This window comes from Capricornis sumatraensis, chromosome 1, assembly GCF_032405125.1.
Source record: "Capricornis sumatraensis isolate serow.1 chromosome 1, serow.2, whole genome shotgun sequence".
Lineage (NCBI taxonomy): Eukaryota > Metazoa > Chordata > Mammalia > Artiodactyla > Bovidae > Capricornis > Capricornis sumatraensis.
The window spans coordinates 2,429,855-2,454,206 of NC_091069.1; the positions used below are offsets into that span (position 1 = coordinate 2,429,855).

At 61.0% G+C, this 24,352-nt stretch overlaps 1 protein-coding gene across 6 annotated transcripts in view; it reads left to right on the forward strand.

The window, feature by feature from the left end:
- The window catches only part of SARDH (sarcosine dehydrogenase), a 59,556-nt gene that overhangs the window by 22,884 nt on the left and 12,320 nt on the right, over positions 1–24,352 (forward strand). For all 6 annotated transcript variants that reach the window (XM_068987316.1, XM_068987360.1, XM_068987352.1 and 3 more), the window contains 7 exons: positions 2,216–2,357; positions 4,985–5,068; positions 7,099–7,212; positions 12,489–12,627; positions 14,024–14,137; positions 15,513–15,660; positions 19,483–19,576. In XM_068987316.1, coding sequence (XP_068843417.1) covers positions 2,216–2,357; positions 4,985–5,068; positions 7,099–7,212; positions 12,489–12,627; positions 14,024–14,137; positions 15,513–15,660; positions 19,483–19,576 — 835 coding nt within the window. The remainder of the gene's footprint in view (positions 1–2,215; positions 2,358–4,984; positions 5,069–7,098; positions 7,213–12,488; positions 12,628–14,023; positions 14,138–15,512; positions 15,661–19,482; positions 19,577–24,352) is intronic.

The following is a 24,352-nucleotide window of genomic DNA, read 5'->3' on the forward strand; positions in this document are numbered from 1 at the left end:
GCAATCTCGGGGGCTGGGGGCTGGGGTCTGGTCCGCCCACTCTCCTGGCCCGGGCAGTGTGCCCCAGGAGAGGACCAGCTGAGGACGTCCGACCCGAGCGGTCCCTGACGTGGGACTTGGTGCCCACCCAGCACCATGCCCCGTCCCCACGCACACACTGGCCGGCCACCACCCCCAGGCCAGCTGCCGGCATGGCGCCCGGAGCCTCTCGGCACTAATGAGCGGCTCTGCCTCCCCGGCCCGGTGGGGGTGGAGACGGGCCACAAGGGCGGCGGGGCAGGGAAAGAGGGCGCTGTGCAGGGAGCTGGGGGCCGCGCTGGTCCCCGTGCTCAGACACGCAGGGGGTTGGAGCCAAGCCCCGGCCTGCGTCACCTCCTCCTGTTACACATGGAGGGCAGGCTCAGGCACGGTGACTGGGGGTCACCTGTGGGGGAGGCTCCCAGGGCAGACACCCACCTGGTGGCCTCACGGGGGGGCGGTGACACCCCCGCTGGAAACCCAGGCAGGTTCTCAGCCACCTCAGCCCCCCTCGTCAGCTGTGTGGCCCTCAGCCAGTTCCCCTCTCTGACCTGGGTCTCCCCATCCGTGAAATGGGGACGAGGGTCCCCTCTCCCAGCGGAAGCGTTTGAGGTTCACGGTAGGGATGTGTCCGCCCCTCGCCCCCCGGTCCCCGCCCTGGGGCCTGGCCTAGGCTGGGCCCTTGGTTCTGGGAACGTCGCTGGGGTCCTGGCAGCCAGGAAAGGAGGGGTTGCTCCTTTTATGTCGGGAGGGCGGCTGGATGCTGGCGCACGGCTGCAGGCCCCTCTGCCCGCCTGTATGCAGGTGGGAAACGGCAGCCTGGTCTATGCGGGCCCTGGGGAGGGGCCTTTGTCCTGCTGACCGCTGCTGGTGCTCTGGCTCAGCAGAGTGCCCGCTCCTGACACCCACCGGCGTGCACAGGTGTGGGCAGAAGGCCGGTGGGGCTGGTCCAGATGGGCAGGATCCGGCCGTTCTGGGACCACCCAGCCCATCCCCACCTGGGTCCCGGCCATGCCTGGGCACCCCCACAGACCCCCATCCATGAGCCGCCTTCATGCTGACGCTCCTGGCTCAGTGCAGGTGGGTCTCCTATCCTGTGCAAGGAACCAAACCAGCAGCCACACGCATGAGGCCGCTCTGAGGACCAGCCCCGGGGTTCGCGCAGCTGGCACCCAGCCCCGCCCTGGGAGGGAGCCCCTTACGCGGTAGCAGCCACTGTGAATGGAGCTGGCGTCAGAACCCTCACAAGTGTGGTCCCACTGCCCCGCCCAGATTGGGGCACCGCGCAGAGTAGAACCGCGTGCGAACCGAGAGCCAGGCAGGTGCGACGAGGCCCGGGCGGGGTCCCTGAGGACAGCAGTGTGGTGGGGACGCAGCCGGGGGGGGGGGCGGTGGTCCTGGAGGGCAAGCGAGATGCCCACAGGTGGGGGGAAGGTGGGGGCTGGGGGGTGTTGAGTTGGGCAGCTGAGGGGTGGGCTGTGCCCGGGGAGGACAGCAGGGCAGGCAGCCCAGCGGGGCCCAGTGAGGCAGGCAGCCCAGCGGCTGTGCCCAGTCTGGCTCGGGTGGCCCTGCAGTCCGAGGAGGCCAGGCAGAAGGCCCGTCGGGTGGCCCGGCCATCGTGCCCATGAGCAGGCTGGGGAGGCGCCTGAGCCCTGGGGGAGGCGCCTCTGAGCTCGGTGGGAAACGGCGAAGGGCCCGTAGGTGGAGCTGGACACCCCTGGGGGTGACGTGGCTGCACCTGTTGCCCCCCAGCAGCCAGGAACAAACCTGCGGGGATCCTGGTCACAGCGTCCCTAGGTGCAGGGTCCTTAGACACAGCTAGGGTCCCTGGACAAGCCTCCGTGCCTCTTGGGGGGTGGTCTCATCTTCACCCTTGTTTCTGCCGAGGGGGCCCCATGGAGAAAGGGGCGCTCCGTCACACCTGTTGACCAGACTCTGAAGACCCCAATGTTAGCCTCCACCAGAAGGTCCGGGCTTCTGAGAGGCTCCCCAGTAGGACGAGGGGCATGGCTCACCCCCAGCATGACCCCAGCCTGAGGCCCTGTGCCCATGGTCCCTGTGCCTGACGGCTGTGGGGGCTGCAGGCGAGGAGGCTGAGCTCCCCAAGGCTTGGGGGTGCCCGAGGCCCCTCGGGGGAGGACTCTGGGAGAGGACGAGGGTCCCCGGGCGGTGACACGCCCCTCTGCGTCCACCACAGGCGCTTCCACCGCTCGCTCACGGACCACGGCCGCTGGATCCGGGAGCGCAGCCACGAGGCCTACGCCAAGAACTACTCTGTCGTCTTCCCCCACGACGAGCCGCTGGCCGGACGCAACATGCGGACAGGCCCCCTGCACGAGGTACCCCAGCCCCACGGTGCCCGCTCTGCGCTGGCTGCGGTGCTCTCGGGGAGTCCCGGGTGTGGGGTGACAGCGTGCACACGGCCCCCAGCTGCAGGGCACGTGAGGTGACGAGGCGACTGGTTCGCTCCCGGCATTTGCGGGTAAAACGCGCTTGAAGTGGCACAGCAGGCAGAGGAGCCGTGGGGGGCAGATGTGTGCAGTCACAGGTCAGGAGGCCGAGCCAGGCAGCAGCCTGCTTGGGCCGTCGTTCCTTCTGAAAAACTTCTACTTATACGATGAAACCCATCGTCAGGTGCCCTTTCCTGGGACCTGCCCCTCGGCGCTCTTCCAGGTCCCCAGCAACCCAGGCTCCGTCTCCCTGCTCCTATCGCTCCCATCCCATCTCCGTTCCCTGCTTCCTTGCCCCCGTCTGGGGCTGCACGCTTTGCTTACCTCCCTGCGAGGACCCAGCCAGTGGGGCCTGGGCCTGTCTCTGGGTACAGAGCCTGACTCTGGATAGATGCTCAGGGAATGCCCATCCCCTGGATGGGTGGAGCGGGAGGCAGGTGGCAGGCTCAGTGAGCAGGTCACGTTTACAGAAGATAGAGCCTCCTTCCTCTGAGACCAGTCCCTGGACCCCGGAGGCAGCTGGCATCCACGCACGCTCCCCGCTACCCCACCAGGACAGAGTCAGCAGAGGTCCCTGGGCTGTCCCGCTCTCCGGCCTGGCCTGGAGGGCCCAGGGGGAATCTTGGGACCCCCGTGGGTTCAGGCTCCCCCCGCCTGACCCCGGGCTTTTATCACCCGCACTGTCTGCATAGCTCAGCTGCTTCCCAAAGACACAGGGCTGCTCCATGAGCCTGGGGTGGAAGGAGCCAGGCGCAGACAAGTTGCCCAGGCGTGTACAGTTGTGCTGGAGGGGACTTGGTGGGCGCACATTCGTGTCCCCGGGGAGACATCTGCACTCACGTAGGCCTCGGCTTCCTTCTCAGCAGCCCCCTCGTGCCGCCTCCCAGCCGCTGACGGCTGACGTGTGTGTTGGGGAGGCGACTTGTCTCAGGCAAAGGCGCCCCCATTCTTACTGGAGGGGAGCAGGTTTTGTGTCCTCGGTTCCCAGCCCGTCGGACGCCCAGGGAGACATATCCGGGTGTCACCAGCTGGCATGTGGCCGCATGCGTCCTCCCCCTTGAGGCTGGTGGCCCACAGGGAGGGGGAGACACAGGCCGTCTTGGCCTCGGGTGCCCTTCATCCTGGCTGGCACTTGTAAGTCCTGCCGGACTCAGCTTCTGAGGTCCACCCCTCCTGGGCTCCGGACATGGCTGGGCCCCGGCCTCAGGACCTTCCAAACCCAAGAGTGGAGATTCTTTTCTTCCCCCCCAACCGCATTTATTTCAAAGAGATCTGCCACTGTAATAACTGATGGCATCTGCTGTAATTTTTTATTGTGGCAAAGTGCGTTTAACATACAACTTGCCATTTGAACCTAAAGTGCTCAGTTCAGGAGGCTTCAGGGCCTCCACGCTGCTGTGCGACCATCACCTCCAGCTACTTCCAGAATGTTCTTGTCACCGCAAGAGGAAACCTTGTCCTGTTAAGCAATAACTCCCCGTCCCCCCGCCTTCCAGCCTCGCAAAAGTGAAAGTGAGTGAAAGTGTCAGTCGCTGTGTCCTGCCTGACTCTTTGTGACCCCGTGGGCTGTAGCTCGCCAGGCTCCTCCGTCCATGGGATTCTCCAGGCGAGAATCCTGGAGTGGGCTGCCATGCCCTCCTCCAGGGGATTTTCCCCACCCAGGGATCGAAGCCAGGTCTCCTGCGTTGCAGGCGGATTCTTTACATCTGAGCGCCCGTTCTTTACTGTCTGTCTCTGGGGACTGGCCTCTTCTAGTCACTTCATGTAAATGGAATCATACACCGTGTGGCCTTTGGTGACTGGCTCCCCCTCCTTAGCTTGCTCCTGGGCTTCATCTGTGATGTAACAGGTGTCAGAATGTCCTTCCTTTTGGAGGCTGGCACCCCGTTGTGCGGGCTGGCCGTGCTTGCCACCCCGCGTTCGTCAGAGCTAGTGTGCACAGCTTGTCTGTTGCCCGGTTTCAATCTCCAGGGTGGGCACCAGCTGTGGCATCGTGGGGTCCCCGGCTGTCCCGTAGCAGACACCACCAGCTGGGGGGCTCGGGCACATTTCTCACCGTTCTGAGGGCTGGATGGTCAGGGGTAAAGGTGCCCACCGCCCGGTCCCTGGTGAGGGCCCTCTTCCTGGCTTTGGGACGGCCGTCTCCCGGCTGTGTCGGCTCCCCATCTCCTGATAAGGATCCGGAATCCGCCCTTGGGCCCTCATTTCCCCTAATTCCCTCCTCACCAGCTCTGTCCCCAATACAGTCACTCTGGGGATAAGGCTTCAACACAGGAGTTTGGGGTACAGTTCAGTCCACGAGAGAAGCTCGCTCTACAGGTCGGGGACTCTTAGGGTGGGCAGCCGGGCACTGAGGGAGCCCCAGGGTTGGACTCAGCCTGGGCTCGGGTCCTGGGTCTGAACGCCAGCATCTCTTTGTCGTCCACACCCTGAGGTGTCAGGTGGCGGGTCCCGGCCCCCCTGCCCTGCTCTGGGGGTCCACCAGGCCTGAGTCTGCTCGCTGTCCCCACCACCAGGAGCTCCTTGCACGAGGCTGCGTGTTCCAGGAGCGGCATGGCTGGGAGCGGCCGGGATGGTTCAGTGCCCAGGGCCCAGCTCCGGTGAGTAGGCCCCCGGCACACGCCCAGCCCTGCCGCCCACTGCCCACCCCCGCCGCCCACTGCCCACCCCTGGGTCCGCCCCACCGGAAGTGGCTGCACCGCGCGCTGTCGCTGGTGCTCGGGAGCATGGTGAGCCGTGGGGTGGGAGGCTCATCTGGCCTTTGGAGAAGTCGAGCCCCTGCCGGTCTGCCCGGTCCGCCTGTGACCTCGGGCCCCTGCCACTCACTGCCCACAGTGCCCGGCCTCCCACCGCCCAGATGGGCTAGGGGCCCGGGAAAGCTGGCGCTCCCCAGCGAGGAGGCCACACACGAGACTCCCCCATTGACGGGAGAAATTAGAGCATCTTCTCATAATTTTGCTCATATATTTTTGGCGGCTGCAACTGTTAATGTGAGTAGGAGGATTTAGCACTAAATTATGCATTCCGTGTGTTAGTTTATAAGTTGGGGTTTTTGCAGTGTTCTGGCCTCTGGGTGCCCTCTTGGGGGCTCCCACCTCCCACCCAGTTCCTCCCAGGGAACTGGGTTCACAGAGGAAAGAATAGAAACCATCCTGCCTGTGAGGCCCTGGGTCTCTAGGGCAGGCGGTGTGATGCTCTAATACACCCGGGGGGATAGGAGAGGACACCGGTTTGTACAAATGAAAAGCCCCTTCTGTTGCTATACTTCAGCAGCCACCTTCCAAGTGCGACCTATCTCCCATCTCCATAGCAACCATGTCCCAAGGCAAGTTTCTGATGGCCTCTGGGGTCAGCAGAGAGGAGGGGCCTGCACAGACCGCTCCCTGCCTCCAGCCTAGTGCCTGGAAGCTCCTCTTTCCCAGAACCCGTGGGCAAGGGGAGGAGACCAGAGCCAGAATCAGGAACACACCCTTGGTTCTGAGATGGGTGGGCTTTGCAGCCCCCTCCCACCCGGGAGCCACCCGGGAGCCCAGGGCCTTGGGCCACCGGACCGCCCCCCCCCCGCTCCCTGCTCCCTGGCCAGGCTGCAGTGGGCTGGGCTGTTCCTGCAGGGGCCTCAGGGGCCAGTGGGAGCCACCTGGCAGGCCAGGGAGATGAATTCCTGCAGAGACTCCTATAAAGGCCTTCCCTGGACCAGGGCTAGGCCGGGAGCTGGGGGTGGGGAGTGAGGGGGTACTTGGAGGGGCAGAGAGGCCCAGTTCAGTCAGGACCTCACCCTCAGCTCTTACTGGTGAGAAGAGACGGGGCGGGGCTGGCCCTGTGCAGGGTGACAGGTGCCGGGCTTGCTCACACTTTTCCAGGAGTGGCCGCAGAGTTGGGAAGGAGGGGCTCCATCGGCAGGAACAGGACTAGGAGTGGGGTGTGAGGTTCTGGGCCTCCCTGAGAGTGGCTGCCAAGCACAGGAGAGGCCAAGGCAAGAGGCGCTGAGGATCGGCCTCCAGGGCCCAGCGCCCCGCTTCAGGCCAGGCAGGGCTCTGCGGGGACTGGAGGCAGGCGGCAGCTTCTCTGCACCTTGGTTCCCCGACCTGTCCAGAGACTCTCCCTTCCTGAACGTGCAAGGCCCTTTATGCAGGGCCAGGCTGGAGCAGGACCGCGTCCTGGATCGCCATGGCAGCAGCATCGGCAATCCTTGCAGCAGCCACCCCACCCCCGACGCTGTCTCTCTCTTCTTCAGCACGCTGACCCCTGGGCCTCGTCCCAGCCCCTCAGCACTGAGACGGAAGCCCTGGGCTGGCCCCTGGGGTCCCAGTCAACCCGCCCTGTGTACTGTTCAGCCCCCTGTCTCCCCCTCTCTGCCTGCCCGCACTCCATTTCTCCTCCGTCTCCAGGCCCAGCCCTCCCACTGCCGCGGTGACCAGGCTGCGCCCGTGCCGTGCTGCTGGCATGCCTGAGCCGTGCCTGCAGCCAGCCCCGTCCGCAATGCACTGCCCCGTGATGGGGGTGGGGCCTGGCGAGGGCAGGGCCAAGGTCAGTCTGTCCTGTGGGCCTGGGTCTCCGCGGGGCCGGCTCCGGGCCAGGCGGCGTGTGCGGGGAGGAGGGCGGGGCTGTGACGCCCCCTCGCCTGCCGCAGGTGCTGCCCTACGACTACTGCGGGGCGTACGGGCGTCGGGCGCACGAGGACCACGCCTACGGCCGGCTGCTGGGCCAGGAGTACACCTTCAGCTTCCCTCTGCACCACGATGTGGTAGGCCCCCAACCCCCAAGGGGCAGAAAGCTGGGCGGCACTTACGGCCAGTCAGCGCAGGCGCCCAGGGAGCTCTCTCCCAGCCGGCTCCCTGTACCCTCACCCTGTTGTGGGCTGACTCAGGTTTGAGGCGGAATTGGTGATGCTCCCCTCGGCCCTCCGGCTGTACCAAGACTTTGCCGGTGGCGCGGCCTGCTGGGGGCGTCAGGGCCGGAGGAGGCGGCCCGGCCCGGCTCAGGCTGTGTGGTCTTGGGCCGGGGATTCATCTCTTGGAGCCCCTCGGAGCCGCCCCCAAGCGTGACTGTGGGTGGCGAGCCCCCTGCCGGGTCTGGGGCCGTGGTTCCTGTCTGCCGTTCTGACCGAGCAGACGCAGGACAAGGAGGTCCAGGACGGGGCCCCAGGGGGACAAGCAGGGGAGGCCGCAGCTGGGGCCCGCTCGCCGCCCCGCTTTCTCCGGAAACGGGCAGGTGCAGCGGCTCCTGGGCCCTTCCGAGCCCGGCTCCCTGGTACGGCGGGAGAGGAGGTGACGGGGTCCTAGGGGCCAGGCCTCCCCCAGGTCCGCATCGCGCTGGGGGTTCTCACAGCGTTTGCAGAGAAGACTCCAGCGTCCCCACTGAGATACCCGGCTGTTCTGTTACAGAGGAGAACGTGCTCTCTGTGTCCGTGAGCACGTGGCCGACCGCACGAGGGGGTGAAGGCCCACTCAGTGTCTACGCTGGGCTGGGGCCACGGTCTCAGCCTGGGGGGTGATCCCCAGAGACGGGCGGCCTGGGATGCCTCCTGGATGTGGGACCCCTGGCAGTCGTGTGAGGCCCTTCACTCAGAAGCACCCTGGGCTGGGTTTCATGCTCTGCTATTGCTGCCTGCAAATTCTGGATATATTTAGAAGGTGGCCCAGGTGTGACTTTGCACCTGGACCTGTAGGGAAGGAACCATGCGTTCCCCCCCCCAACAAGCTTGCTCTAGTGAAGGCGTTGGGGAAGAGGCTTCTGAAACAGGAGGGGAGGTACGTGCCTCTGGAAGTCCAGGAGGCCCTGGGGGCCGCCTCTCCCGGGAGTGAATGGGACTCCGTCTGGCACCTCCGCAGGGCGGCTTCCAAGGCCCACGGGGTGTTCAGGCCCTTGAGGATGTGGGCGCCAGGCGGGGCGCCAGCTCCACTTCCTGGCTGCATCCCAGCAGAGGCGCCTTGACATCCCGGAGCAGGAGACGCACGCGCGTTCTCAGCCTTGGCAGCTTCCCCAGCCCGGGCAGACGAGAGTCAGCCTGCAAGTTGTCTGGGGGTTGGATCTGCAGCCCAGCAGCCTAAGCGAAGGCACCCCGACGCTGAGGGTGGAGGGGGAGCCGTAAAGGGTGGTGGGGTCTTGGACAGAGGTGCACAGCGCCTTTGGGGCTCAGGAGATGAGTCAGTGGGGCGCTGTGTGGCGGCCAGCTGCCCTGGGGCAGAGGGCAGGGAGCTGGCCCCACGCTGGCCAGTTTCCCTGGTATAGAGACTCGCCGTCCACACCCTCTCCCGTCCAGGTGGAATCACTGAAGACATGGTAGGGAGGATGCACTTGGGGGCTTCTTGGGGTCGGGGCACTGCTGGACAGACCCAGGCTCGGCCATTTCCTCCTATGTAACCCTGAGCAGACCACGCCCCGTGCCTGGGCCTCAGGGGGCAGCTGGCTGTAAGGCCCATTGTAGACCGCTGGGCAGTGGCGTCTGAACCGTGGGATGGGGAGAAGGCGCGGGCTCCTGGCCCTCTCGCGGCCTCTGCCCGTCTCTCACCCCAAACTCACCTCCCAGAAGCCTCTGATCTACGTCCTGTCTCTGTAGATGTATCGTGCCTGGACGTTTCCCGTAAGGCACTCACACAGTGGCGGTCTTCTGTGACTGGCCTGTCACCGAGCTTGTTTTCGGCGTTGCCTCCACGTTTGAGGACATGTCAGTGTTTCGTCACTTCTTTTTCGGAACAGCATTCCATCACAGGGGTGCAGTCCTCTTTATTTTCCCATTCATCTGTGGCTGGACACCAGCTGGACTTTGGGGCCATCGTGAATATTGCTGCTCTGCAAATGTGTGTACAGGTTTTTGGACAAATGTTTTCAGTTTTCGTATCTAGGAACAGGACTGCTGGGGCACGCGGTGACTCCATGTTCAACATTTTTGTTGAACCCTTGACCTGCCAAGGGTTTGCCAAAGTGGCTGCACCATTTTACGTCCCCACCCTTGGTGGACAAGGTTCTAATTTCTCCATCCTCATCGGCACTCACAATTCTGATCTAGCCATCGTAGTGGGTGTGAAGTGGTATCTCAATGATCGGAGTTGCATTTCCCTAATGACCCACGATGCTGAACATCTTTTTTTATGTGCTTATTTAGCCATTTCTCTATCTTTTTGGGTGAAACTTATATTTGGATGTTCTGCTCATTTTAAAATCGAGCCTTTTGTCTTCTTATTGGGTTATAAGAATTCTCTATACATTCTGGATACATGTTCCGTATCCAATTTATGATTTGTAATTATTTTTTTCCCGCCTGTGGGTTGTCTTTTCACTTTTTTAATGATATCATTGGCAGCACAGAAGTTCCTAATTTTGAGGAAGTACAGCTTATGCACTTGACATGGACATGAACTTGGGCGGACTCCAGGAGACGGTGAGGGACCGGGAAGCCCGGCGTGCTTCAGTCTCTGGAGCTGCACGTAGCTGGACGCGACTTGGTGGTTGGATGAAAACAGCTTGTGTATGCCTTCTCTGGCCCCTGGTGTTTTTGGTGTCATATTTAAGAAAGTGTTTCCGAACTCAGGTCACAATGAGTTACTATACCCTCTTCTCAGAGTTGTACAGTTGTCGGTCTTACACGTAGGTCTGTGACCCATTTTGACGAAGCTCCGTGAAAGGTGTAAGGAAGGGACCCGGCTTTAGACTTTTGCGAGTGGCTATCCGGCTGTGCAGAGCCCTCTGTTGAAGGTTGCTCTCTTCCCCGCTGAATTGCCCCGGCATCCCTGTGGCAGATCAGCTGACCATAAAGGTGAGGGTCTATCTCTGGGCTCTCCGTTCCATCCCATCGGTCTTCGCTTCCTTCCGTGCGTTTGTACCACTGTCTCGAGTACAGTGACTTTGTAGTAAGTTTTGAAGTCAGGAAGAGCAGATTGTCTGGCTTTGTTCTTCTTTTTCAAGGTGGGTTTGAACGTTCCAAGTGCCTTGCATTTCTGATGAATTTTAGCATCAGTTTGTCAATGTCTGCCAAGAAGCCAGCTGGGATTTTGGTAGAGACCCTGTCAAATCCATAAATCAACACGGGTGCTACCGTCATCTTAGCAATAGTGAGTCTTCATCTTGCAAACGTGAGAGGCCTTTCCATTTACTTAGGTCCCCTTTAATCTTCTTCAGAGACATTTTCTAGGGAGTACAAATTTGCCCTTCGTTTGTTCAATTTATTTGTAAGCCTTTAAAAACTTTTTTTGAAGATGTAAATGGAATTATTTTCCTAATTTCATTAATTTCTCACTGCTATTGCATAGAAATGATTTTTTTGTTTGTGTTATATTGACGCTATAGCCTCCAACCTTGTTGAACTATTTTACTAGTTATAATAGTTTTTTTTTTTCAGTGAGTTCTCTAGGATTTTCTATATGTAAGATCATGTCATCTGCAAATAGAGATAGTTTCACTTCTTTTTTTCAGCCTGGGTACCTTTTATTTCTTCTTGCCTAATTGCCCTGGGTTGGACCTCCAGTACAATGTTCCCTAACGACCAGTGATATTGAACATCCTTTTATGTGCTTATTTAGCCATTTCTCTATCTTTTTTGAATAAATTTCTATTTTGATATTTTGCTCATTTTAAAATTGTGTGTCTTTTTATTGCGTTATAAGAATTCTCTATACATTCTGGATACAAGTCCCTTATCCGATTTATGATTTATAATTATTTTTTCCCTTCTGTGAGTTGTCTTTTCACTTCTTTAATGATATCATTGGTAGCAGAAAAATTCTACCAATACGATGTTGAGTGGAAGTGGCAGAGAGGACAGCCGTCTCTTGTTCCCGATCTTAGCAGCGGACATCCAGCTCCTCCTCATTAAGTGGGATTTTGCTGATGCCTTTTATCAGGTCAAGGAATTTCCCTTTTAGTTGTAGTTTATATGGAGTTTTTATCAAGAACAAGTGTTGTATTTTGTCAAATACTTTTTCTGCATCTATTGAGATGATCACTTGGTTTTTGTCCTTTGTTCCAGTAATATGGTACGTTATATTGATTTGGGAATGGTGAGCCAGCCTCCCATTTCTGGGATAAATCCCACTTGATCACGTAATCCGTTTTATGTTGTTGAATCTAGTGTGCTAGTGTTTCACGGAGGTTTTTTGTGTCTGCAGTCATGAAGGATATTGGTCTCCGATTTTCTTATGAGGACTTTGGTTTTGGCTTTGGGGTAATGTTGGCCCCATGGGAAAAGTCTGTGAAGAACTGGTATTAATTCTTCTTTGAGTGTTTGGTAAAATCCACCAGTGAAGCCATGCGGGCCTGGGCTTCTCCGTCTGGAGAGTTTTAATGACTGAAGAAGGCTCTTTTCGTTGTAGACCTGTTCAGACTGTTTCCCCTTCAGCCAACTTCAGTGATCTGTGTCTTTCTGGGAATTTCCATTTCATGTCTAATTTATTGGTGGACGGTTGCTCACAATAGTCCTTACAATTCTTTCCTATGAATTGGATAGTGATACCCTTCTTTCATTCCTGATTTTTGCATTTGGAGTCTTTTCTGATTCCTGGTAATTTCATTTAACGATTTGCTAATTTCACTGAACTTTAAAAAAGAAACACACAATTTTCCATGTTGCTGATTTTCTCTGTCTATTGAGATTTTTGTTTATTTCCTTTCTAGTCTTTGTCATCTCCTTCCTTCTGCCTGCATTGGGTTTAACTTGCTTTCCCTTTACTGGTTTCTCCAAGGGGAGTGTGAGGCGACTTGAGAGCCTTTGCAGGTGTGACGCCCGATGGGCGTGACGTTGTTTTCTCCTGTTCTCTCCTCTCCAATGGCTTCTAATCCTCCTGGTGGCTTTTTCACCTGAGCCACTGGTTATTAAGAAGTGTTTTCCAGTTTCACTTATGTGTGAACTTCCAAACTTTCCTTCTGCTGCGGATTTCTAATTTGATTCCCTGCGCCTGAGGAGAGTGTGCCCGTGGGTTTCTAGCTGGAGGGGAGGAGAGGGTCTTGGAGCCCAGGGCTGCGGGGTCTTTGTTGGGGAGGTGGGTCCCGGACCCCCCACGGCACCCCAACTCTGGAACTTTTCAGATCAAGAAGGAGTGTCTGGCCTGCAGAGGGGCCGCGGCTGTGTTCGACATGTCCTACTTCGGGAAGTTCTTCCTGGTGGGCCCGGACGCCAGGAAGGCTGCCGACTGGCTCTTCTCCGCCGACGTCAGCCGGCCCCCAGGTACGGACCGGGAGGGCCGCCTGCCTCTGCCGCCTCAGCGCGGCCCCAGGCACAGCTGACCCTGTCCGCTCTGGGCTTGCGTAGCTCATGGCCTGCCCCCAGCCTGGCCCTGGGCCCCGCCTCCAGACTCCTCTGCCCTGCTCGCCCAGCCCCAAGGCCCAGGCCCCTCTGCGTCCTCTGCGTCCTCCACTACCCTCCTCTGACGTCGCTCCAGATGGGATTCGAGGCAGCAGGCCCTCAGAACAGTCTCCTGGGGCTGAGGAGCCTGTCCACTCCCCCCACCAGGAATGCCCTCCCCGTAGGGTTGCTAGGATTCAGTGAAAACACAGGACGCTCACTTTCATTTGAATTCGAAATGAAGGGTGAATAACCCCCTCGGGTAAGTGTGTCCCAGGCAGTGTTTGGGGTCCTCACTTCCCCGTTTTTTATCAACCGTGCCCTTAGCATCTTCCCCGCCCATCTGCCCGCCCCAAACGCTCGCAGCCCCGCTGCCTGACGCCCTAGCCCTGCTGCACCGAAATACCGCTCCGCACGGCTTTGAACAGCCCTCCTGTGCTGCCTTGAGTCTGGGGCTAGTTCAAAGTCAGGGCCAGAGACCGCGGGATCTCCTGGCTCCCGGCTGTGGCCACCGCTTTCAGCTACATCACTGCAGCCTCTGCCTCCGAGGTCACAGGGCCGTCACCCTGCGTTTGCTTCTTCTAAGGACGCGAGTCCTGTGAGATCAGGTCAACTCTCCTGAGCTCTGATCTTCCTAACACGATCCCGTCTGCAAAGACCCTATTTCCAGATAAGGTCCATTTTTCAGAGGGACTGGGAGTTAGGACCTCAACACGCCATTTGGGGAGACACAGCTCAACCGTTGCACCACGCGTCCTGCCAAACGACCCAGGCACCCTCATCCCATGCCCCTGCTGCCCACCTCCCCTGGTCCCCCTCCCCCGTTCACCCTGCCAGCACCTTTCTACCCACCCGCCCCTCCTCCCATCCATCCCTGCCCCACCCGCTCCCTGCTCCCCATTCACCCCCATCTACCCATGCATCCATCTTCCATCCACATATTCTTGTATTCAGCATTCATGGAGCTTCTGCCGTGCCAGGCTTGGCACCCGAGCACCAAAGTGAATGAGATGTGAAATCCTACCCTGAAAGTGCCCCAGCGTGGGGGGGAGGAGTCACATTTCAAGATAAATAAGTCTTCTTGCTCCTTCCTCCTCCGAGGACGGCGGTGCTTGGTGGCCTGCCTGTCCCTCTCCGGGTCATCAAGTCACGGTGGCATCACCAAGCTGAGGGGCCTATCAAGGTCCCCCCGGGCATCTGGCCAAGGTTACCCAGCCCCGAGGGACCGCCCGCCCTGCTGAGTGGCTCCCCCTCTCTGGGCTCTTTCTCCTGCCCGCAGGCTCCACGGTGTACACATGCATGCTGAACCACCGTGGGGGCACAGAGAGCGACCTGACCGTGAGCCGCCTGGCCCCTGGCCCCAAGGTCTCCCCGCTGGCCCCGGCCTTTGAAGGTGAGAGGTGCCCCGAGGCCCAGCAGCGAGGCAGCGGCCAGTGCGGGACGGGCGGGAAGGGCTTCCGAGGCTGCTCTGCAATCCCACGTGTGCCGGCTGCAGTCAGGGCCTGAGAGATGAGAGGCCTTGCTTCAGGCTGAATGCAGCCTTTGTTCGGGCAGCGATGCTGAGCTCTGAGTGCTTGGTGGTTATGCCTTTGAACCTGCCTGTCCTGCGGGGTTTCAGGGCGGCTGCAGCGTGGGTGTACTCAGCTCGCCTGCCCAGAACAAAGTGAGCCAAGGATACGGCCATGCCTCCCACGTGGAGGGAGAAGTTACCTCCTTCCTGCCTCCGGCATCTATGCTGAATCAGCTCTCTTGGTTCCCACGTAACTCCCAGTCTGGGGGTGGGGGGGCAGGTCCTTGGAAGATCTCCAGCTCTGGGCCCAAGTTGATGCCTGGACGGCCCTGTGCAGCTCCTCCGCTTTTGCTCGCATGCCTCCGGTGACGGGGAGCTCAGTGCCCGCGCCCCTTGTCTGCACGGCTCTGATTCCCTGAGCGGGGTCTGCTGCCCATAACGTCACCCCTCGGCGGGCGTGGAAGCCGTCTGGTCTCTCGTGCGGCAGCCCCTCCCATCCGGGAGGGAGAGCGGTGGCCGAGATCCACAGACAGTGGGCAGCGACAGGGACCCAGGGCCGCACGGCTGTCTGGGGTCACCCGCCCGGGGCAGTGGCTCTCAGGACACCAGGCGGAGCTGGGCTGCCCTCCGCTCAGCAGTTCCCGGGGGTGGTTTGGCTCAGTGGCTGCTCACAGGCCATGGGCTCGGAGCTGGCTAGAGGCGGTCTTCTCGCGCGTGGGGCCTCTCTGAGTCTCCTCTCCTTTTCAGAAACCTGAGGGTATGACGCGTGCCAGCCTCTGGGGGAGGGTCAGCGGTGTGGTGGCTATAAAATTCCGGCCTCTGAAAGGCCACTGCAGGGAACCCCAGGAATGGGGTGGGGACGTGGGAACGTGCAGAGAGATGGGAACTGGTGAGGGTGTGGTCTCAGAGAGGGACAGAGGCTTGTCCGCGGTCACCCTGCACTGGTGGCTGAGGTGGGACTCAGAATCTCCCAAGGGGTGACGGCGCTGGGGGCCCTTACACTTCCCTGGATCACAGACCCTTTGAGAAGTGGGAGAAAGCCTCGGACGCTCCCAGAAAATGCTCCCTTGGCATTTTGTCCTGCGGGCGATGAGAACCCAGAGCCCTTTCAGGAGGGCTCCCCGACTTGGGCCTGGGCGGCTCACGTTCAAGGGAGGAGGGCTTGTTTCCTCCACAGAGGCCTTGGGCTGCCCCTCCCGGTCCCGCCTCCTCCCGCCTCCCCGCAGGCCTGCTCTGAGTCCCCGCGCTTCTCCTGCAGGTGACGGCTACTACCTGGCCGTGGGTGGGGCCGCGGCCCAGCACAACTGGTCCCACATCAGGACTGTGCTGCAGGACCGGAAGTTCCGGTGCCAGCTCATCGACAGCTCCGAGGACCTGGGCCTGGTCAGCGTCCAGGGCCCGGCCAGGTGAGGAGAGGGTGGGGACTCGAGGGCCGGGGTACACCTCGTCCCTCTGTCTGGGCCCGAGGCAGAACCATTTACTGGTCTAGAATGGGACGTGGTGGCCAGTGAGCTGAACGTGCCGGCGACCCCCAAGAGGCCAACCAGGAACATGCTTTTCAAAGCACTGGGATACGGAAAAGCTCTTAATATATGACTCATACTCAGCATCTGAGGGCTCAGGGGTCATGGAAGGGCTGAGAACTGTGTGTGCCATCTCTAAGTGGGCGGAGCCAGACTGGGGCTCCCTGTGCCCCCCGGGCTGAGGGTGGTGCTCCGCAGCAGGACACCGGCTCCTCCCTAAGCACCTCCGGCGACTAGGTCCACGGACAATCATTCGCTCCTTGATTCATCCTGTGAGCACTTACTGAGCTGTGTTCCCACCCACGAGGAACCGGCTCCCGGAAGGGCCGTGGATGCTGGCTTCTGCCTGGACAGTCTGAGGCAACGGATCACCTGGGCACGTGTGCACTTTGGAAAGATCCTCTGGCTGGGCGTCAGAGAAGGGGCGGGTGGGGAGGGGTGGAGGGCCAGGGGCAAGCACCGCGTGTTAGCACCGACCAGCGGGGTGCCTGGGGTGCTCCGGCATCTGCTCCAGTCCTGACGCTAGCCCTGGAGGCGGTGAGAACTGTTTTCTTTTCTTAGTGGTGAGGAGAGGACAGTGTGTCTCCAGCCGGGTTATCCCCCAGCCGCGCACTGAGATGACACACGGCTGTGTCCACTGGCATCCCTGTCAGCCTGGGGTCACACCAGGATCCCCGGTCGCTGCCCTCAGATCCCGCCACAGCGTCCATTTTCCCTGGTGCCTTGGAGCCGGCCAAGCCAGCAGCTCCCAGGCTGGGTCCTGGGCGGGGGGACCTCCCCTCCCGGGCACAGCTGCAGCTGGCTCTGCGTGTGCCCCACCTTGCCCAGAGGCGCACGGCAGACAGGCAGGCAGTCCGTGCTGGCGGAGTCAGGGTTGGTCGTGTACCTTAGCCATCAAATGCTGGACTTTGGGCTGCCCGTGAAAGCCAGTATCTGTTAAGGGGACCTTGGAGGAGACGCTGGAAGAAATGGGGGCTCAAGCCGTGGGTGCTCTCTGAAGGGACAGTGTTCCAGACAGAGGGAGCGGCAGGTGCAGAGCCCCTGCGGGAGGAGACGCGGCGAGGGTAGGGCTGTGGAAGAGGATGAGCTCAGAGGGCTGCAGAGGCCAGAGCTTGCGGGGGGAGAGGCTGCTCCTCCAGGAGAGGGGGCTGCGCGGAGGAGGGGCGCGGCTGGACGTGGGCTTTAAGGGTCTCTGATGCTGGGCCCGAGTGTGGGAGGCGGGCAGGAGCCTCAAGGGCCAGGGGAAGGAGGGACTCCAGGGAGGGAGTGACGACCTGTGTCCGGGTGGTCAGTGGGTCGATTAGGACAAAGACCGCGCATTGACAGGTGGGTCTGGAGGCCCGGTGGTTCCTGCGGACTTGACGAGCTCATCTCGGGTGGCTGGGTGGGGGCCTGCTGAGACAGGAGGGGAGGACAGGAACGGGCTGTGTGGAGGGAGGCCGAGCTTGCTGGCCGCAGCAGGAGAACCGGGATGCTGGGGTTCTGCAGAAAGACGCGTGGGCCATGCTTGCCCTGGCCCGGCTTGGGGACGCGCCCTGTTCTGCAGGCAGGGGTCTGCATTTATCACCTGGGTGAGCTGACGTCTGCATCTCTGGGCTGAATGGGGATGTGGGGTGGTCCTGGACTCCTGAGTGCTAGGTGGTCCTTGGAAGCTTCATTGCCATGGCGACCTTGGAGAGGGACTGGGTTATTTCTGGTGTGGTGGGGGGTGAGTGGGCAGGAGAGGGAGGGGGCGCCAGACAGACTGATCAAGGCGTGGCCTGCGGGGACAGGCCAGCTCTCCCAGCCTCATTATAAGCTGCTCCAGGAGGGCGCCGAGTGACGGTTGCCAGGGCAGGAAGACGAGCTCCCCTCCTCCTGGCGATTTCTGAACTTTCTCCTCCAAATTGTCCTTGCTCCTTCAAAAATAACCCGAAGTTTCTGGTATGAATAATAATGTCACCAGTGCCGCCGATAAGGGCTGGACTTTCCGAGCTGTTTCGTGGGAAGCGTTTCGTGGCACCTGGACCAGGGGAGATGCTGGATGACCTGCAAACCAGTGGGACTTTCGGGAGACAGTTCAGAATTGATGGCCCAGAACGGTAGCCTCTAAGCCATATGCGGCCAGCAAGGCCTTGAAACGTGGCTGGCAAGACAGAACTTTTTTGTTTTAATTAACCGAAGCTCAGGAGACCCCTCGTGGCTGGTGGAGACAGCCTGGGGGGCGGTGGTCGCTGTTGCGTGGTTAATGCCCAGGTGCCTGCCTCACTGCCCTCACGGGGCAACGAGCGGGCCCAACACCAGGTGGGGGGGGGGCCAGTGAGCTGAACCTGGTCTCCGCCCAGAGCCAGTGCCCTCTGGCGCCACCTGCTGCCCACTGTGGGAGGGACAGCCTCCCGCACCCTGGCCCGTGCCCTGCAGACCTGCGTGCCCAGGTTGTGCCCGACTGGGGACCCCCGGCCCTGCTGAGCCCCAGCTCCAGCTCCTCCCTCCTTCCCCGTGGGGCAGACCCCGCCACCCAGGGCTGCAGTGTAGACAAGCTTCTTGAGGGCCAGGTGTGCATTCTCCAGGGGCAGGCACGCGTGGGTGCCGGGGTGTTACATAAGGATCCTGACACACTGCAGTGGGCTGGGCATCTCGGGCCGGTGTGGGCGGGCAGCTGCTGGCACCGTGGGGGGCAGGGATCATCAGGGTCGGAAGTGTCTCTGGGCACTGGCTGGGACCCTGTGAGGCAGAAATGGGGGTGGGTGGGAGCTGTTTCCTGCCGATGGGGAGCTGGCCCAGAGGTGCAAAGCCAGCCCACCTTCAATCAGTCCCATTTACCAAGTGCCCTCTCTGTGCCAGGCACGTCTGCCGGGCCCCGTCGGCACGGAGCTCCCGGTTCAGTGGGGCAGATTTGCAACCGTGAGAGGTGCCCTGGCGGGAGACGTATCAGGGCCACAGGCTCAGGCCGGGGGCGTTGAAGGGGGCCATGACCCAGACTCGGAACCAGGGAGGGCTTCTTGTAGGAGGTGACAGACGAGCCAAGACCTGAAGGATGACGGAAGATTCGACAGGGGCCGGGACGCCTGGAGGGAATGTGCATGGTCCGAGAGTGAGCTCAGGCCGGCAGGGAGGGAGGCGAGAAGCCAGGCGCCCCGGAAGGAAGGGTTTCCATGGACACTGGAAGGTCTCAGGTGGACTATCAAGTGTGAGGGTCAGACTCTTCCGGGTACAGCCAGGCAGAGGGGCGAGGAGAGGGGCCCCTGCCCTTGGGCAGCTTTGGCAGGCGGGGCATTAACTGGTTGGACAGTTGCCCCAGGCCTGGGTTCCCCATCTGAGAAAGGAGAGCCAGGGCTTGGCTATTTCTGCCACTGTTTCTGATGATGGTGCCTTTGTTTCCTTTAACTTGATACATTTTTTCTGGCCATGGTACCTGGTATTTGAGATCTTAGCTCCCCCACTGGGGATCAAACTCACGCCCCCTACAGCGGAAGTAGAGTCTTAGTCGCTGGACGGCCAGGGAAGTCCTGAAGGTGCCTTTCTCGTATGACTGGACCTTTGCATGTCTCCATCTTGGTGTGTTTTATTAAGAGCACGTTTGTTCTCGGTCTGCCCCGTGAGGACAGGGCCTCAGCCTGCCCACCGTGGTGGCCTCAGAGCCCTCCCAGCCCAGGGTGCACACCCAGGAGGGCTTGGCAGGTGTTTGTTGACCGACTGACTGACCAGCCTTGTCCTTGCTCACAGCCGGGCCATTCTCCAAGAGGTGCTGGAGGCCGACCTGAGCGATGACGCCTTCCCCTTCTCCACCCACAAGCTGGTGAGAGCCGCCGGGCACCTGGTAGGTAGCAGCGGCTCACGGGCCCCGGGCTGGGGGGGAGCAGCCACGACGTGCTCCAGGGACAGACCAGGGAGGGAGTCTCGTGCCCTTGGGCGGGGCTCTGGAGCTCCTGGGCCCGGCTTCCCTGCAGTAAAGTGGGGGTCCAGACAGCCATGCCCACTGGCTTTTAGGGCCTCAGAGGAGGAACGGGGTCCAAGTCGATGCCTGGCACATGCAGGGGCCGGTCCCAAGCTTCTGTCTTGGCCTTGCTGCCTGTGCGGCTGCCCCTCATGTCCTCTCCTCGGGTGTGGGGCACACCCTCCAGGGTCAACGTGTTTCCAGTGCCCCCTTGCGTGGCTCGGGGCTAGGGACAGCGGTCAGTTCTGCTGCTCCCGAGGCCTGCATGTCCTGAGCGTGTCCAGGTCTTCCTGGACTGTCCCCCCTCCCCTGGCACTGTGGGAGGGGGCAGGGACTGCTTGGGGTGCCCTGCCAGGCCCTTGGGCAGCACCTTTGCCTGTCTCCCAGCCCAGAAAGTCAGGTCCCAGGGCCGGAAGCTTCCGAGACTGTGGGCGGCTCCAGCAGACCCGCCGTCCTCTGGGACCCTGGGCCGGGTCCTGGGTCCAGCTCTGGTCAGCCCGTCCTACTCCTGGACTTCGGCTTCCTTTTTGGAAAATAAGTGTCACGATTTCCACTCTGACTTCTTGGGGCCGAGGTGAGGAACAGGCGGTCAAAGTAACGTCAGCCGCTGTCGGCCAAGGGCTCGCACGGCTCCGGCTTCATCCTCCCGGCAGCGTGGAGGGTTCTGTCAAGGCTTCTGAGCCCTGAGTGATCCATGATGTTGTGGAGCAGATATTCGGGGCGGGGGGCTTAGCAGCGTATGGAGCAGCAGGCCTGGCCTGGAGCCCCTGGACTCCAGGAGCACCCCAGACGTGACAACCCGAAGCGTGTCCAGGCGTGACGACACGTCCCCATGGCAGGAGCCCCGTGGGGGCCGCACTGCTCCGAGGCTGCCCTGTTAGCAGGCGCGCGGTCACCCTGGATGTGGTTGCGGCCACGTGTGTTGAACAAGGTCTCCCAGCAGTCCCTGATGTAGGAAATATTACCGCCAGGACAGGTGCTTCCCCACCCTGAGCTCAGAGAAGTCGGATGGACTGCCCAGGGCCCCCCCAGCTAACGGGACATAAAAAACCTCATGACTATGTGTCAATAACACAGACAAGGCTGTAAAGGGGGGGCCTGGACAAACAGCCGGATTTGAGGGCACCCCTGCTTTTACTCTCCTTGTGTTCATCTGGGGAGGCGCCGAGGAAGGTTCCAGATCCTGGCCTGCAGAGGGGCGGGAGGTCACGCAGTCTGGGTCCTGTTAGCAAGTAAACAGTGTCTCGCTGACGTCAGCAAGGAGGCTGCCAGGAGGAGGCAGATAAAGGCGGCTGTGCTCTGCCTGCGCTCTCGGAGGCCGCGCTGGGGCAGGAAGTGGGGCTGTCTCTGTCTCGCTCGCTTCCTGCCTCCTTGGTGCAGTGCTGCCTGCCAGGACCAGAGAGGGTGTGCGTCTTGAGAGCACAGCACAGCTCCACCCAGGCCACTGTGGCCGCTGGCCTGCCCTGAGGGCAGCTCGGGCCCTCTCGGTCCCCCCGGGGGGGTGGTCTGTGCAGTGCCCCCCAGTCAGGAGTAGGGGTTCTGACTTGCGATGTGGGGCGGGGGGCAGCTGGCGTGGCTCAGCCTGTGTGTGGTTCGGGGATTCATGTGGAAGAGGAGCAGGTGGGAAGGCCGCCCCTCCAGCTGAGGGCCACTCCAGGGAGGCGCTGGGGACTTGGGCTGGGACGATGGGCTCCAGCTGCCTCCCCACACCCACCCCGGGGGGCGGGAGCGGCCCTCCCTGGCCCTGGCTGCCTCCCCAGGCCTGGCCCATGGCTGTCTGGCTGCACCTTGGCCTCTGGGGCCTGGGAGCTGGGCTGGGCCAGGGCGCGGGCCAGGAGAAGCAGAGGCCAGACTGCAGGGTGAAGCCTGGCCTGGGACGACAGGCATAAGTGGGGGCCACGGGGTGCTGGGGGCAGAAGTGGGGTGCAGGAAGGCCGCAGGCTGCTCCTCTCCGCTGCACCGCCCCCCCGCCCCACAGCTGGCTCAGCGGTTCTGTGGCAACCACTGCGTTGCTTGCCCCTGTTTCCAGCTGCTGTGCAGGGCCTGGGTGCAGAGCTCATCCTGGCGTGACCCCTTTGGGTGCCCCCTTTGACCTCGCTGAGCTGGCCCTTTCTCGCCGGCCACAGAGTCTGGCTGAAGAGTTGATGGGCATCAGTGTTTCACTGTAAATACTGGGAACATTCTTAAGACAAGAGCAAGTTAACAAAAACTCCTCCAGTTCCACTGGAGAGAAAGCCCGAGGTGAACAGTGTTTCCTTCCGCCTTCTGTCGCTTCTCTCTACCTGTAAATTCTAAAACAGAAGCAGGATCATCCCAAACTGTACACGGTTCGCGCACTCGGCTTCTCTTGGGACATTGTTGGGATGGTTTTCTTGTTCCTTGAAATACCACCTGAGTTTGAAATACTGCTTTACCCACTCCAACACCGTACGCGGGACACTTGGTTGGGCCACTTCTTTGCCTTGGAATTGCTCTGTGACGGGCTTCCCATGATGGCGGGCCCGTTATGACTTTGATTATTGACCTTGGGCACGTTGCTCAGAACCAGGACCGAGAAGCAGAGGTGTCCCAGGGTCACGGCCCCAGCCTTCCGGGCCGTGCAGCAGTCCTGCGGCATTTTCTGCCTCCTCTTTGGGGGAGGACAGGAGAGACACTGTCCAAGTGCGGCCCAGGCTACCAGCTCACACTCGGCCGGCATGGACGCCCAGCTGAGTTCTGGCATTCCCTTCTAAACCTCAGGGTCTCTCCCTGTGCTGAGCCGCAGCTGCCCCTGGAGTTAGCTCCAGGCATGTTGGCTGGAAGCCTACCACATCGGGGGCTGGTGGGGCTCACAGCCTGGCTGGGCTTGGGGGCGGGAAGGACGCTGCAGCCCCAGCCCAGCCTGCACGGGCCCCGAGGCCTGGGTGGAGAGAGGCCACAGCCCCGACCGCGAGCCGACATGGAGTGAGGGGGTCCCGGGAACACGTGTACGGGGGGATTCCAGTCTTGCCTTAGCGACCGCACCTCCCCCTGAGGCCCCACTGGTGCGGCTCTGGCTCCACAGTGTCGATGTTATGACCTCGCAGTGGCCGGGGCCACAAGTTCCCAGACGGTCCCAGTGGGCGGTGTGGAGGCCTCCCCGTCCACCGCCTGCACGAGGGCACCCAGCAGGACGCAGGCTGGGGGAGCTGGGCTGGCCGCTGCCCCGGCCCCGCCCCAGGTAGCCTCATAGGCTGATGGGGAGCTGGGAGCCGGGTCGGCCCGGGATCTGGGGGTCCAGGGCACAGTCCCATCAGGGCCCAGCAGAGCTGGGGGCCAGCAGGCCTGGCCTCTGGTCCTACCCCGGGACCCCCTTTCTGGGGTCAGTTTCCCCATCTGTCACACAGCGTCTAGACAATGGCCGTCAGCGTTTTTGAGCCATTCTGGAAGTCTGTCCAGACGTCCTGAGCACTCTGGATCCAGGGGGAATTTCATGTTCTCCTAAATAATATCAACATGTGTTGACACCAGTTCCATCAATGTTGAGATGCTGGGGCTGGAGTTCAGGGCCAAGTCTTTATGGGAGATAATTGGTCACCAGCCAACCAGCTGCGGGAGAGGAATGTGTCTGTCTGAGTCATCGGCCAGACCTCCGGGTCACAAGGGACGCGCGGGACGATGAGGGTCAGAGCTCAGAATCACAGATCCCGCCCAAGGGTGGGTGAGCGGGACCCCGCTGCTGCCCGTGAAGACCCACCGTCAACGGCAGGCGCGTGGTGGGCGACCGTGGCTGAGCAGTCCCGCCAGTCGCGCCCTGTCCTGAGCAGAGCAGCGCCGCCGTTTTGCAGCAATTCTGAGATGCTTGGCCGGGCCCCAGGCTTCCAAGATCCTCGCATTCCTGTCGGAAGAACGGGGCGGGAGCTGTCCCCTCGGCTGCCAGCTGACCAGACGTCCTCAAGGCCAGCGAGGTTTCCAGTGTAGGTCTGCTCCCAGCCTGGTTCTCAGGGAAGACACTGTGTCCCCGAGCCTCAGCCGAGGATGGGGGCCCCCCTGGAAAGCAGCAGGTGCTGGGCTAGAAGCTCATCGTGAGGCCACGTGCTAAAGCAATTTTCTTCTGAAAATTAATTTCGGGTCAAAAGGAAATTGCATTTCTTTTCCTGACTGTGTGCGTCTCACTGTTCAGATTCCATTAGTCCGGGGTGGACTGTTCATCCCCCCTTCACGCCTCGTACAGAGGTGGGAGGCCCGCACCTTCGTGAAGCCTGGGTTTGCCAAGTGGGTTTTAGCCGTTGCCCGAAAAGTTGCTTTGCACAAGTCGTGCAAATTCACCACCGCCCTGGAGAGACGGGAGTGTGTAGTCGAGAAAGACGTGGTAGCCAAGGCCACTCACTACACAGGGTTCTCTCGCGGGGACAGTGACAGCTTCTTGCCGTCAAACTGTAAGGACGGGGTGTGGCTGGAACGAGCGTGCTTCAGAGATTCGAGGTTCCTCCAGGGCAGAACCTTTCTCTGCAGGGATATCTGACCCTCAGTCCCTGCCCGTCTGTAGGTGCAGGTGGGGTCTTTCTGGGGGTGCCCCATATTGTTCACCTGCTGATCCTCAGAGGCCGCGTTTGTAAAGTGTGGTTTGAGCATCACACCTTTTTTTCGAAAGGGGCATCTATTGAGTTATTGTCTGTGCTGGGTCTTCGTTGCTGTGTG